Below are 15,430 nucleotides of genomic sequence, written 5' to 3'. Positions count from 1 at the left end.
GTCAAATTCTGTATTCATTTCTCAGTGTAACACCAGACGGTCCCTGGTGGCTCCTAATAGCCTCGGCTAGTGTGAATAGTAATGGTGAGAGGGGGCAGCTTGGATGCGTGCCTCTGCTCAGCAGCTGGAGACCTGTAACTGCTGTTTAATAAAAACCCAACCCAAACCTGTCGAGAACATCAAAAACAAATGCCCCTTCTACCTGATCAAACACTTTTTTAGCATCTAAGAAACTGCGAGGACCTTTGTCTTCATACTCGGTGCAAACTGAGAAAAATTCCTGCAAACACTGGAGCAAGAATATGTTTCTGATAAAGCCTATCTGATCTAAGACAGGCAGCACCTCCTCCAGTCTTCAAGCCAGGAGCTTTAATAGTAGCTTGTAATCCACCCCAAGTAGGTTTATTGGTCTGTAAGCTGTGCAGTGATCAGAGGCCTCATCTTTCTTCAAGATCAGAGAAACAGATTTAGAGTTGGGGGAGTGTGCCACTTTCAAAAGACTCAATCAGCAGTCCCACCACCAGTTTTCCATCTTTTTCTAAAATTCAGGACCAAACCCATCAGGGCCGGGAGCTTTCCCATTCAGTAAAGACTTTACGGTCTCCAGGTCTTCCTATAGAGTACACCTTCCCACGTTATGTAAAAATGACTTGTGCAGACCAGTTACTGTCACGCCCGAAAACTGTCACAGCCCGCAGACGGTCACCGCAGACACACATGCAGATTTTGGTTTCTCAAAGTTTCAGGATACCATCCACAGATTGCATGAAGCCAGCAGAAGATAAAGAAGGATTTTTATTTTTTTCATTTTTCAACAAAGAAAGAACAAATATTGACACATGGGCAGACAGGACCGTCAGCGGTGAAACAGTACAGAAAGCATCAGAGACCGAAGGTCAGCGTCTGTCAAAGTATTCATTTCCAGCTCACCTCCTGTCCTTCAGGGACTTCCAAACTTCTCCAGTGGATCAAAACTCAACGGACATCCATTCTACGTTTTTTAAATCTCCTGAACTATTTTATCCGCTGTAAGGAAGGATTACTCCGAACTGTGAATCAGCTGACGAGCAGGTCACGCAGGGACAGGAAGTGCACAAAGACAGACGAGAGCTGCATCTTGAAGGTTTATGCAGCCCGTAAATGACATAGAGGAGCCGCTTCTGATACAAGTCTAAGCTCAGTTTAGGTAAAGGTCAAAGGACACAGAAGGGTCACATGACTGTCTTTGCTAAGTAACTAACTCTATTGCAGCTAAAGTCAGCCAGCTTCCTGCAGGCTACACGTGCAAATACAGTTTGCAGGAAGCTGAAATAATCTCCCGTACGAGCAGCAGCAGCTCATCGGGCGTCTAAAGCCAAACCCTCCAGTTTACACCCTCGTGATGTCATTCAGGGTCACGAGGACATGGCGATGACAGCGCCGTGACATCACAGAGCTGCCAAAGTTCTTCAATGTTTAAAGTCCTTTTCTCCATTTTTACTGAAACCCAGAAAAAGGTCCAAACATGCTGCAGACCGCCTCCTCCTGCACATCCACAGACACCATCATGCTTCTGTCAAACCCACACTTCCTGTCCACCTGTCGGGTCACTTCCGGTTTGTCGTCCTCAGCTGTTGGATGGCTGCTCCGGCTTCAGTCGGATGGCCCAGGAGTTGGCGGAGACGACGTCACCCCGGCGGTGGACGCGGCAGGTGTAAATGCCCTCGTTGAACTCGTTGGCGATGATGCGCAGGTCTCTGTCCTTCATGATGATGTAGCCTGGGATGGACGTGAGGATCTGCTCGCCATCTTTGTACCAGCTGCAGAAAAGAGGAGGGCATGTTTATCCAAAAACAACCCTGCTGACCTTTAACCTTTAATTCATTAAAACACCTGCACAGAACCCAGTGCTAAGTCCCGCCCCCACGCTACTGTTATACCTATTGAGCTTTCACACCTACCATGCTCTCCACAATGTCAGTGAGAAATATTCCAAAGACAGCATCAGCAAATTCCTGAAAGGGCAACAAACTGCATCCGAGACCCACATTCACCAATTCCCATATTGAGTCTGACAGCATAAAATAGGAGTTTTGCACCAACAGGGTGATTCCCAAAGAGCTGAAAACTCGGCAGCTCTCAGCGTGTGTGCAACAGGTCTTTAAAAAATGTGAGGAAACTGGACACGTGGAGGACAGAAGAAGAAGCGTGAGGGCTAAAAACGCTACAGCCGAGGAACAACACCTGAAAGTCACGTCCTTAACAAACAGGAACAAATCCAGCAAAGGCCTGGCAGGACCTGAGCGCTGCACCTGGACCTTCAGCCCCGTTTCATAACAGAAACCCTTCAGCAGACGTCTGATTACCTTCTAAACTGTTCTGCCCTAATTTGGAGGCCTCGCCCTGAACTTGGATCAAATCCTGTTATCACGGCATTAGCAGCCTGAAATCCTCCATGTCGGTTACTCTCCACTACAGATAAATTCAGCCGAAGTGTACAAAGGTACTAAACATCCAGCAATATGAATATCATGCTGCACATCTTTGGAGAGTAAAGAGCACATAAGTCAGATTTCACGGCTCAGCTCCGTGTGGATTTGGAGTCTGTAGACTGGAAAGATGCAATTATTATTACCTGTGTATTATATTATATTATATTATATTATATTATATTATATTATATTAAAGTCAGTCTTGATCAGCTGACCTGACTTTGGGGGGGGAGCGGGTGTTTTTGGTTCCACAGCGGAAACCCACCACCTTGCCCCGAGGAACCATCTTGATCTTAATGTTGGCTGCAGGCGGTGTCGCTGTGGTGACCGCATCCAGAGGCTCTGCAGTGGGAACGAGATGGAGACAGGAAGTCATACAGGCTTCTGTTAGATAGCAGCAGCGAGTCAGCGTGTGGGCTCACCGTAGCAGAGGTCACAGCGCTGAGGACAGTTCTTTCTCATGAAGGTCTTCCTTCGCTCACAGAAGCCGAGCCGAGCCCACGGATCACAGACTCGCTTCTTATCCAGACAACCTGCAGAGCGACAGACACACGGATGTCAGTTACAGCATTTATGTACTTTATTTTGCATTATGCATACTTTTTTGTGTCATTACGGCATTTATTTTGGAAATTTCTTGGCAGGAACTAATATGCGGGAGGTTGGTTCTGCTCAGGCACCTGAAAGAGATGCACCCCCTGGTGAAGCATGAGCAGCACAGCAAGCGGCAGCAGGAAAGGCCAATTTAAATTTAAAGGACCTCATTTCTACTCTAAGCAAGTGCCAGCCAGTGAGTATGTTTGATATGTTATATATCATTTTATGTCTTTATTTTACCTTTTGTACTATCTCATTGAAGTTTATGTTGTATTTTAGTTCGACGTGGTGGAGTATTGTCATAAAGGTGTTGCTGTAACAATAGCAACAGTAAGCTTCTACATCCCACATTAAAGCCGACTTCATGCCATCAGTAAAAGAAGTCTTTCCGGACATTAAGAAGAGGTGGAAGTGAATCACAGAGGGAACATGCTGCTGCAGCAGCTCTTCTCTGAACAGCTCCACACTTCGACCTCCTTTGTGGTGCTTCCAGTGACTGATGGTCTGGACTGTATTCAGTTCCTGCAAAGAGTTTCAGTGAAACAGATGCTGCTGCAGATGTTACTCCTAAACCTGGAGACATGGTTCAGCATTAATGGGGCCTTCACAGATGTCAGAGTTACCCCTGCTGTTACCTTACCTTCTCCTTACCTGTGTAGATAGGCAACACATGCAGTGAAATGCAGAGCAGTGCACAAACTGAGCCTCCAAACAAGATAACTGTACAATCAAAGGAATTAATTTACAATGAACCATTTACAGGTAATGCTTATCACACGGTTCAAAGCAGCTTCTTTGAACTGTGTGATAACACAAACAGAGCATTATTATAACTGATAACTGCCCAATGCTCTGTCTTTGGCCTCTGAACAGAACTTGGCCTCCGTCCACCTTAAATGCATCTTTGCGCTGTTTTTCAGTTCCCAACTATAAACCTGACTGAAGCATACCCGTCAAGTCTCCCGTTTTAGCTGAGAAACTCCCGTATTTTACCCCTCTGTCCTGCCTTATTATTTTCCCATATTTGAATAGAATATTTTTAAAAAGTATTCCTGTGCCGCTCCAAACTGAATTCTATCAATAGCCTTGTGAGAACTGCCACCTGCGGTAGCCTGGGTGGCAGATCTCGTGAGGTTAGTGCTGACAGCGGGAACAAACCCGGAAAAACAACAGTGTTGCCAACTGAGCGGCTTTTCAGACCCCGCTGCAACTTTTTTTTTTTCAAAAAGCAACTAGCAACAAATTTATTGACTTTTTCCGGTGACGTCGGCAACTTTGGGAGATAGACCGGAAACCTGAAATCCCCGCTGTTGCTCTGTGTACATAAAGCCTTCGTACTGCGTCCCTTCATACGCTTTGGCATTGCCCAGACCTCACTTCGACTCCACCTTCCAACCGCCGGACCTCGCTGTGGCGTTTATCAACTTTTGAGAGAGCTGACAGCAAGTTTTCTTACACAAGTTTATGTATGTATTTATGTAATGTGGGTCTAGGCAAAGCATTAAAGTTATTAAGTTATTTCATAAAGTTCATTTGTAGTTCCAAACATTTTTAGGGTGTTTTTTCATCACTTTTTGTCTCTCCAAAGATGTTTTTCCTTTCTCCTACAGCCTTGATTGCAACTACTGCAAATGGCCAATTATGCAAATCAGATGATGACGTCATATAGCGACTTCTATTTTCAGCAGCAAAAGATTTCTCTTATTTTTAAATACAACACTTGACAGGTATGCTGAAGTACAGTGCTCTGAGTGACCTACAGACCAGCAATGACCCTGATGGACCAGACTGGCTGCCTGGGCTCCCCTGCCAGTAAGACTGGAGCTGCTTTTCTTTGGTCAAACATTACCGTAGAGTCTCTGGATGCCCCAGATATCATCCTGGGCGATGTTCCTCTGTCCCGTGTAGGTGGCGTTGGGATGCATCAGAGCCTGAGGGTCTCTGGAGTGCCACAAACCCAGAGCGTGACCGATCTCGTGAGCCGCCACCTGGACCAGGTCGTTCAGCCAGACTCCTGCAGCAGGGATCACAAAACAGTCAGAGGCTCCAACATCCTCACAGGACAGAAAGAGCCGCAACCAGCAGGAAACAGTCAGAAACTTCAGGACCAGAGGGCTGCTTTAAAAACATCTGACCTGAAGAGACAAAAGCAGCTCTGCGAATATGATTTTGTTGGCACATCTTAATATGGTGCTTCCTGCTGTAATTCCTGCTGGCAGCAGGTTGGTAATAATGTCATCTTATTTCAATATGAACTTCGTATCTTTAAAGAGAAATTATCCAGTTCAAAGTCTCATACTGGCAGATAAACATGTAGAAGTTCCTGTCAGGACAGTCTGGGTTCCTTTAAACAACCTCCTACAGACAAACCACGCCCACCAAGCTCTGACTGCTGCCCCTCAGCAGGCTTCCAGAAGCTGGCAAATCAGAGGAAAGTGGGCTTAAAGTAGGAGGAGCTAAAACAGCTTGTTTCAGACAGAGGATGTACTGATATGAAGCTGGTCAGAATGATCTCTGTGAGGTTCAGTCCTTTGTCTCTAAAGCACAGGTTTATGCTGGGTTCAAGAATAGAACAGAATAGAATAGAATAGATCGTCATTGATCCTTTGCAGGATCTGCTGTTACAGCAGCAGTAGCAGCTAACGTTAATACTACCGACACTCCCCTTCTAAAGTACTGGAGCCATGAGGTCGGTCCCTTTGCTTCTGCTGCAGTCTGGAAACATCTGGATCGGATCCACAGTTCAGAAGATACCACCTTTGGTCTGAACCCACCCCTTTTTCCTGTGAGCAAAAGTATTGGAACATGTGACTGACAGGTGTGTTTTGTTGCCCACATGTGTCCTGTCAGTTGTGTGCCTGTGCAGACGGTTCCTCCTCTAACTATAAATGTACAAACATGAAACCAGAGATCTGTCTGTGGGCGACAAACAAGATGGAAGATAAATCAGAGCTATGCATTATTATTCTTGTGGGATGGGCTCATTAATCTCCACTGATGATGTCACCGTGATGTCAGCAGTACGATGAACTCGACAGAAACATTTAGTCTGTCAGTTTAAAGAAAGATGCAGCCGAACTGATTGGTCATGCAGGAGGATAACAAACACACACGCTGATCCTGGGTCTGACCCACAGCTTTGTGTCAGTTTGTTCCTCAGGATGTTCATGGTTTCATTTCTCACCTTTTATTTTTCTGTGTTCTTGTTGTTTTCTGGAGTTTGTTTTCCTTGCCTGCCTCATGTCCCCTTGTGTGTTTGTGTGTTTGTATTCCTTCTGTGTCCCTGCCTCCTCGTGTTGTGTTAAGTTCATGTTTGTGTTACGTTTGGTCGTTTCTGTTTGATTCTGTTGTTCCGTGTTTATTCTGTTTGATTTTGCTTCCTGTGTTCTCTTCCCAGCTGTTTCCACTTGTCCTCATTTTCTCTTGTTTATCTATTGTCTGTTTGTTTCCTTTGTCGTGTCATCATTAGTGCTCTTTGTGTTTTCCCTTAAACATCTTAAACAACATTTGTGTCAGAGGACATTAAACAGCTGCAGGTGGTCACCTGGTCACAGCTGCAGGTGGTCACCTGGTCACAGCAGGTCTGTGCTTTTTCATGCAGCTGTAACTGTGATGGGCTCTCACCTTGTTTCCAGCTGAACCTGGACTTGCCGAGGATCCAGAACTCGTGGTTGTCAAAGTGAATTTCTCCTCGTGGCGGCAGGAAGGCGTGCGCCAGCTCGCCATTCAACCCATCGAAGCACGGATGGAGAGGAGACCACCAGCAGTCGGTGTGGTTAAAGGTATAGAAACCTGGAAACAGGAAACGGAACTCAACACTGGAATAAACCTGCAGCGGCCGATCCAGCAGCAACAGGCTCACAAAGGTCCTCGAATCCTCTTTCATTCTGCAGAAATGTTCACAAAACCTCACCAACATCCACTCTGGATGAAGACCTCCACCTGATCCCCATCCCACAACTTAGCATGTCTTTCTCTCCCCTCAGCCCAACCGGTCGCGGCAGATGACCCCCCCCTCCCTGAGCCTGGTTCTGCTGGAGGTTTCTTCCTGTTAAAAGGGAGTTTTTCCTTCCCACTGTCGCCAAGTGCTGCTCATAGGGGGTCATTTTGACTGTTGGGTTTTCTCTGTATTATTGTAGGGTCTTTACCCACAATACAAAGCGCCTTGAGGCGACTGTTTGTTGTGATTTGGCGCTATATAAATAAAATTGAATTGAATTGAATTGAATTGAATTGAATTGAATTGAATTGAATTAACTGAAGCTTTGACCAGCAGGGGGCAGAGTTTTACTCTGCTCTCCTGTAGACTTACCCCCCTTTCCTCCACAACTTTATTATAATAATTTATTATAATTATGGAAACCAAAAACAAAATTTTTGGAAATGATGTCTCTATTATTCCAAATAATATCTCGGTGTGGAGAGAAGTTATGCTTATAAACTGGAGTCCAGGCTAGCAGTTTGTCTACGTTATAGTTTCACCTCAGAATAAAGTGCCGGTCGCCATGACGGGCTAAGATGCCGTGGGAATCATGTTCCACACTGATGTCAGGTGTTTATAACATTTCTAGTCCAATTAATTTTAAATGTATTATTCATAGTGATAAAATCCAAGAAGTTAAGCCCTGGTTTGAGGTCAAACCTAGAGGTCACGCCATGTTTGATATGTTTGATAGAGTTATTGCTGTTAGGGTTTGAACAGCTTTACAGAAGTAATTCCCAAAGAGCGAAAGATGAATGGATGATCACAGAAGTCCAGGACAGAACGAAGCTGTCTTCAGATTTCAGTTCAGAGTAATCGAGTACATCCAGTACAAGTCTGATGTTCTTAGAGATGTGATAATTCCTGATTGTGTCTCATCAATAACTGTGTCCAGGACTGCTTAAAGTCTCTAAACGAACATTAAAAATAAAATCTTGTAATCATTATTGACAGACAGGCGTCCATTTGCCAATGAAAAGCAGCTCCTTGTCAGCCTGAGGAATCAGCGTAATACCACTGTAATAATGCCTGAGTGAGGCTTGAAGGCAGCGTCCTGTTTTTGAACCTGTAGCAGAAACAGAGCTAAAAGCTTTGAGGAGCCGTCTGAGGCAGGAGCCTCCTTCAGGGGGAAAGGAGCATCACAGCTTTATCACTGTTTTCAGGTGTTTTACAGATTTGTGGCCGTATGAGTGCAGGTACTCATTCATTCAGCAACCGCGCGCACAAAGAAGCACCGAGCGTCTGCACACTGATGCAGGTTCACGCTCTTGTAAGAACTCGCTGAATCCTGCTCCTCCAATCAACAGACTTTGACTGTTTGGGCGGAGCCTAGTGTGATTGGTGACTTTGATGAACAGTTCAGGTTACTGCTTTAAACCAAGTTACACCATGGCAATAACAGAAGACCTGTTTTTTACCGTATTTGTTTACAATTTGGAAATTAAAGTTTGCCTAATTAACTGTCAGCTGTTACTGTTTCTGTGCAGCAGCAGAAACAATAACAGCTGGATTATTTATTGCTGAATAAATCTTTAAAATTCACAGTTCTGAAGCCTCTGCACTCCATCCATTAATCTGCTGTACAACCTTTACCATTTAAAACAATCATAACGAGGAAAGAAAGTGTGTGTCAGGATGCAGCAATGCAAACGAAGTTTCTAACCCTACTCCTACCCTGAACGGGTCAACAGCAGATGTTAAAAGTTCAGCACTACCAATGGTGATGTCCGCGGTGGCGTTGCCATCGGTAATCTCGGTGAAGGTCAGCGGCGACACGTCACTCCACTTGGTGAAGGCGATGCTGATGGCCTTCCTGGTATCCTCCACGTTCAGGGTGTTGGGGAACTTGATGATCCTGGGATGGAAGACAAGAGGCAGACAGGTAACTGGACTCTGATTGGTCCTCAGAGGGGAGGCGTGACGCTCCACCTCCGCTGATCTCAGGTTTAAAAAAAAAAAAACCTGCAGCGAATCAGGAAACAAACGAGCCAATCATGTTGCTGCACCGTTTTCACCTGTTATTGTTTTTCTTGGGTTACTGCAGAAGTGTTCTGGCTTCTCGTTCACACCCCATAATTTTTCAGTCAGTCATTAACAATAAAAAAGGATCCAAGTGTGAATTTAGTGAAATAAAAGTCAGAAAGTTTAGTTTCAGTCTATATCTCCTCCGGTCACCCAGGCTTCACCTGCAAAGACTCCATGTCCCACCCTACAGTTTAAAGACCACTGGCTCACTGCAGCCTTAACCTGCATGAGGGAAGAGTCAGATTCAAAATAACTGCCCAGAAAAACTGCCTGGAGTTACCAAGATGGTTCCTGAGTGGCAAGATTGTTTCAGACTTTGAAATGAGGCTGCTCGCTGCTGATGATGATAATGGTGAGGAGGAGGATGATGACGATGAGGAGGACAAGTTAGCTTCTATGCTGTTTATCAGTCAGACCACAGATTATTCTCTGTTTTATGTTTATATTCTGCTCAGTGTCTCTTTACTTTCAGCTTATGTAAAACGGGTGTACCACAGGGCTCTGTATGAGGGTAACTGTAATTGTTCAGACACCCTAATCCTAAATATCAATTTATATGCATATGGCAATCTGATTTATGTTCCCAAGCAGCCAGCAGGCTTGCACACATGTACACATGTTATTATGTTAATGTTGCTTATCTAGAAGTGGTCATTTTAGAGTTAATAAAATTGATTGATTAAGGCCCTGATTATTAACATAAACACTTAAAGATGAACTTGTGGTTTCCAGTATGAATTTCAGGCTTACACAATGACTCTCCAAATGTTTACCACCATTACTGATTATTCTACACAAAGAATCTACTTTAATATGAGCCCTTTCTGTACATGGCAGGTATGTCAAGGTCCAACCAATAAACACTGAATTTTGACTAAACAACAAAATAAGAAAAAGACCCAGAAAGATTCCCTGAGGAACTCCAAAACTCATTCAAGCTGCTGAAGAAATTAAATCATGAATTTAAACACTAAATTATCTTGTTTCCTCTGACCTCATTATTGCAAGATCTTAGAAAAATCTTTTTTTTAAATTCCTGACAGCAGATCGTCTGATGAGCTCAGAGCTTTAAAGTCCTGCACTCAAACTGGATACAGCAGTCATTTCTCTACCTGTACGTGATGTTGTGGTGGGCCCACTTGTGTCCCAGAGGGTTGATGGCATAGCGTTGGTTCTTGGTCCTCGGTCACCGAACGTCTCCTTCGCTCGGCTGCAGCTGGATGCCTGAAAAACAGCAGAAACATTAACCAATCAGCTTCCTTAAATACTGAAGAAAAAAACTAACTTCCACCAGGTGCTGCTGTTTTGAAATTAAAGAGAAAATGTGTTTGAACCATTCATCAGCCTCTGGGAGTAAAACAAAGCCAATGCAGAGCACCAAAACCTGCAGTTCCTCTGCTGTCCAGCAGAGGCGCCACAGTGAGTCAGTCCCTATGTTAAAACTTTCCAGCAGAAATAAACACATTTACAGCCTGATACAGAAACTGCTTTGGTCTCTGTAGCTAATTTCCCCCTTCATAGCGGCTGTACGGGGGGAGGGTGTTTCTGTAACTCACCTGTTTAAATATCTCTGTGTAGGTTCTCCAGGTCATTTTAGTCTCTGGAGCTTAAAAAAGGCAAAAAGACTTCTTTAAGCTTCATCCGAAAAGCTTGATCATTTTTAATTATCTGACCAATAATATGGCTGCTGTGACTTCATTGGCCTAACAGACCGTCCATGAAGGCGGAGCTCCAGTTTGCTGAGTGAGATTCTGCGATTTTGATTGGCTGTTCCTGATCAGCAGGTATCTGTGTGTGATGGATGCAGCTGATAATTAGCAACTGCCTTATCGTCCTCGGATGCTCACAGTCGTTATCGGCAGCGTTTTTGTGCGAGCGGGAACTTTAGTATCAATCTGGAGGTTTTCTGATGTTGATGAGTTGGTGCCACCTGTAGTTTCGTGGGGGGGGGGTTGTCACACGAACGATTGGGGTTTAATTGTTGAGGTCAAGGAACTGATTTTCTGATTTCAGTGCTGACAGACAGCAGAGTTCAGGGAGAGCAGCTGCAGCCGCTCAGGCTCATCCTCCACCCAGCATGCCTCGCTCTGCAGATGCATTTTAGCCCGACAGCAGTGGGAAGTGCTGACCTGTCTGATACATTTAATTTCCTGTGACTGTTTCAGAATGAAGGTCAGCTTTGAAGGTGAAGCTGCAGCGGCAGAAAATGTTCAAAGTGCTGCAAACAGAAAAGTACTGCAGCACTTTCCTCACACAGGCCCACGTGTGCACGCGAGGACAGATGTGATTCCACGCAGATGTGACACACTTCCTTCTTTGTCTCTTTCATGTGGGGCTGCTTTGATGCCCCCCCTCCCCACATTTCTGTCACCCACATGTGAACTGTGCGGTGAACCTCCTCTGATCCTCCACATCCATCAGAGCAAAACTCACACACATTTCACTCAAACAGCCCAGACGTCACACATTTTAAACAGCGCCCCCTGCCGTGTGGACACCAGCATCTACAGTCTGTTTCCATGTGAAACGAGGAGCTCCAGCCAGAAGCTCCAAATCGTGCCGACAGCCAGAAACTAGATCGCTTCCTCACACACATCACACCAAAACCCTGCCATAAGATGACCCCAATTTAATTTAACTTTACTTATTTGCCTTCTCTTGAGATTTAGTTCATGACTTGCCTTTTTTGATGATGATGATGATGATACTTTATTGATCCCACAATTTTTCTTTTTTTCTGTTAATTTTCTTATAATTTATGCTTATGCTTTTTTTTCTTCCTATGCTCAACCTTTTGTATATTGATTTTATGAATGTTATTGTTACTGCCTTGTTTGTTTGTACTTATGTGAATAAATTAAAAAAAAAAAAAAAAACCCTGCCAGCCGAGATCGTCCAGCACCAGCGGCTCCACCACGCCACAGCCTGGTGGGACCTTTCAGGCCGATATCGATATTCACGAAACATCAACAGGTCGCCCAACATTTGCTGTGTCGTTTGGCATTCTGCCCCCTGGTGGACAACACTCATAACATGGAGGGTGTTTCTCCCGTCTCCTCTTTTCGTTTTCATTTTCGTTTTCACCTTCAGACTAGGAATCATTTCACAGTTAAAAGTTGGAGCTTTTTCATTTGTTTTCTTTAAACCCCACGCCTTCCAGCAACTCTTCAAATCAAACTTTCAGGGTCGTAAAACGCATTTCATCCTCCACCAGATCAGTTTGACACCCACTGCTCATCACACTGATGCTCACAAATCTGTGAGCATCAGTGTGATGATCCATTATCACAATCAGCTGCAGCAGTTTGATGTTAGAAACCAGCGTTGGTACCTGGATGTTTGATCTGTTTCTGATCTTTCAAAAAGTGCATTCTGGGTACACATTCAGGCTCAGAATGTGGGACAGGTGTCTGCTCAGAACAGGTGAGAGCAGATGAAAGGTCCTTTTTATCTACGTCTGATACCACGATCACCTCCTGGGTCAGATGAAGAGAACCATGATAATGCTGAGTGACCGTTTTTGCAGGTATCAGAGGGACAGCGCAGAAAAACTGCAGGCCGTGCTGACCCTCACCCACCAATGAGCCGGAGCACCCTAGGAAGCGCTGAGGACATAACTGAGGATATAACCGAGGACAAGAAAAAGCTGGAAAGTGATGTTTGGAAGTTTTTAGCATGAGTACGAGTATGGAAGATTTAGCATTTACAGACACGTCAGCGTTTTGACCTCTGAGGTTTTACTCTGGGTCCGACCTTCAGGGGTCCGTGATAAGGCTGGGGGGCCCTCAGCTGAGAGCCAATAAAGGAAAAACATCATGAATACGAATACGAATAAAGGTATTCGTATTCGTATTATTAATGACTCCAAACATCTGCGTTTGATTTCAATTTAATGTAAGTTCATCATCAGAGACAAAGAAATGCATATAATCTGATCTCAGGTCAGAAATGTACATTTTTAAAAACACTCAGATTAATAACTCAGATTATTTTCCTCCTCTTTCAATAAATCATTTGATTTGAAGTTTGTCAGAGTAAACACAATAAACCCGTGTCTGACTGTCATGAGGAGCAGGAGGAGGAGGAGGAGGAGGAGGAGGATTTGTTCATCTCATGTTTTTGACCTCAATCTGATTCCAGACTTTCTTTGTTCTCTCCAAAAATCCAATCCTGCGTTTCCTCGGCAGGAAATCTGCGTTTTGCCCTGAAAATCAGCCTGGACCCATAAACTGAGTGTGAACGGATCAAAGCGGGACACTGACCTGCGGCCTCACGGCGGCTCCGCTCACCTTCATCACCACCACCATCATCATCATCACCAGCAGCTGAACGGGGTCCATGTTGAGTCTCGGACCGCGTGCCCGTCAATCAATCAGTCAAACAATCGATCCCTGAGCACGTGCGTCATTCCACAGAAAGAGGTTTCCAGATGCGCGGAATTACGCACGGAGGCTTCAGGCTTCCTCGGAACCTTCGTGGACCTGAAAGTCGCCGCGAGTCCGAATTCCTGCAGAAAACCCAAAAGCAGGGAAAGACCCGGACCCCGGGAGACCCGAACCGGCTCGATACGCTCCGTGCGCGCGCTCACTGTGGTCCGGGACCCGCGGGAGGATCGCGCTCCACTCGGGAACAAACTGACTGAACTTCCCGGACTGTCCGCTCGCTGCTGCAGCGGGGCTGGTCCGGAGGGGCGGGGTCAGGTGAGCGAGAGGGTGTCCATTTACACAGAGAGTGAAGTTTAACCCTGTCCCCCCGGCAGCATGTGGTTTGATTCATGGTGACGTTAACACGTTCTGTTGGATTTCTATTAATGAAAACTTTAATTCTCTGCAGTCTGAATCCGAGACCGGCACGAAAACAAGCCCAGACCTGGTCCCGTTGTTCCCTCCCGGGGCCTCAGGGCCGCCTCAGGGCTCCAGACTGCAGGTAGGGCCCCCTCGAAGTGTTTTCCCAGCAGCAACAGTCCAGATGTACAGCGGTTGTCTGTCTGTGCTCAGAACATCTGTCCAAACAGTCCGCAGACAGCTTCCTGTCAGATTCTGCTGGAGAACACAGAGAGAGCCACACTGCCCACAAACAGCTGAGAAACACCAAAATCCCCAAAATCCTGAAAACAAAAAAATCCTTTAGAACATGAAAAATCCCAGAACCCCGCCTTTCTCCAAAACACCCCGAACACCCCACAAACACATCCTGAAAACACACAACACCCACAAAAATGACTAAAACAGCACCGAACGTGCACCTAAACACTGAAACCCCCCAAACATCCTGAAACGACTGAAAAATCCTGAAGACCCCCCAACACACACACACACACACACACACACACACACACACACACACACACACACACACACACACACACACACACAGTCCTTAAACCCTGACACAGTTCCTCAGACCTTGCTGCAGGTTTTCTGTTAATTACTTTAAGTACTAAAAACTTGAAGACCAAAATGTTCCAGCACATCAGATCCATCTGAAAGACTAGAAGCACAAACTGGATGAAGAGCTCAGAGATTTGGTTTTCTACTTCAGAGGAAAAACTTGTGATAAACAGCATGATGAGTGGAATTCCCCACGGCTCCATCACTGATCCTCTAAGGTTTCTTCCACTTTAGGCTGATGCACTGGTTTTGTTTACTGACTTCATGCCATCATTTTGTTCATCGACTTCCTGGATTTAATGTTTCTGCATCCACAAAATGTGATTTTCAGTTTAAAGGTGAGCAGCGAGAAGCATCCTGGTTAGCTTCTTAGTCACACAGCAGCAGATGGAAACATTTAGTCAAACTTTCTTTGGAGCATTTCCTGCTTAAACTCAGTAGATTCTGCTCTGAATTTGGATAAAAACTTGTGGTCATGACCTCTTTGACATTACCCAGAGTCATTAATATTAAAGTACTGATTAATGTGGCTGAAACAACAGAAAGACAAAGCCCTGCTGATGGATTTATTCTGGAGGTTTTATTGCCTAAATTAATCTGGGAGGGATAAATTAATCACAACTCGCAGCCTCCTCAGTGACACTGACCCCCCCTCCCATGGTTTGTATTGGGTGCATTGTTGTCTTGTTTATCTCTCCGCCCACACTTGCCGTCTCTGTCCAGCTCGCGGTCACCTTCACTCTGACAAAGTGCCTGCAGAGGCATCTTTAGAGGAGCTCATCATATGGTGCATGTTAAGCAGCTCATTAACGCTGCATTGTGAGCTGAATGAGGGTTGAATGTTGGCAGCTGAGCGGCCTGGCAGACTCCCATCATGCACTGCAACAATGCTCTGACCTCACACTGACTCTCTCTGTGCTGGCAGAGCGAGAATCGATCGATACGTTGACAGAAACCTGAAACCA

The 15,430-nt window shown here is 45.3% G+C and overlaps 1 protein-coding gene across 1 annotated transcript; it reads right to left on the bottom strand.

Moving 5' to 3' along the window:
* Window positions 1-777: 777 nt before the first annotated feature.
* LOC115790868 (matrix metalloproteinase-23) lies at window positions 778-13,700 on the bottom strand. Its single transcript, XM_075074417.1, is given in 9 exon segments — window positions 778-1,799; window positions 2,687-2,813; window positions 2,894-3,004; window positions 4,918-5,082; window positions 6,693-6,860; window positions 8,766-8,905; window positions 10,188-10,245; window positions 10,248-10,272; window positions 13,338-13,700. Coding segments are annotated over 9 exon segments (1,065 nt in total). The 5' UTR covers window positions 13,416-13,700; the 3' UTR covers window positions 778-1,606.
* Between the last annotated feature and the right edge of the window lie 1,730 nt (window positions 13,701-15,430).

Source organism: Archocentrus centrarchus, chromosome 13 (assembly GCF_007364275.1).
Source record: "Archocentrus centrarchus isolate MPI-CPG fArcCen1 chromosome 13, fArcCen1, whole genome shotgun sequence".
Lineage (NCBI taxonomy): Eukaryota > Metazoa > Chordata > Actinopteri > Cichliformes > Cichlidae > Archocentrus > Archocentrus centrarchus.
This window is presented reverse-complemented; position numbering and strand designations above follow the sequence as displayed.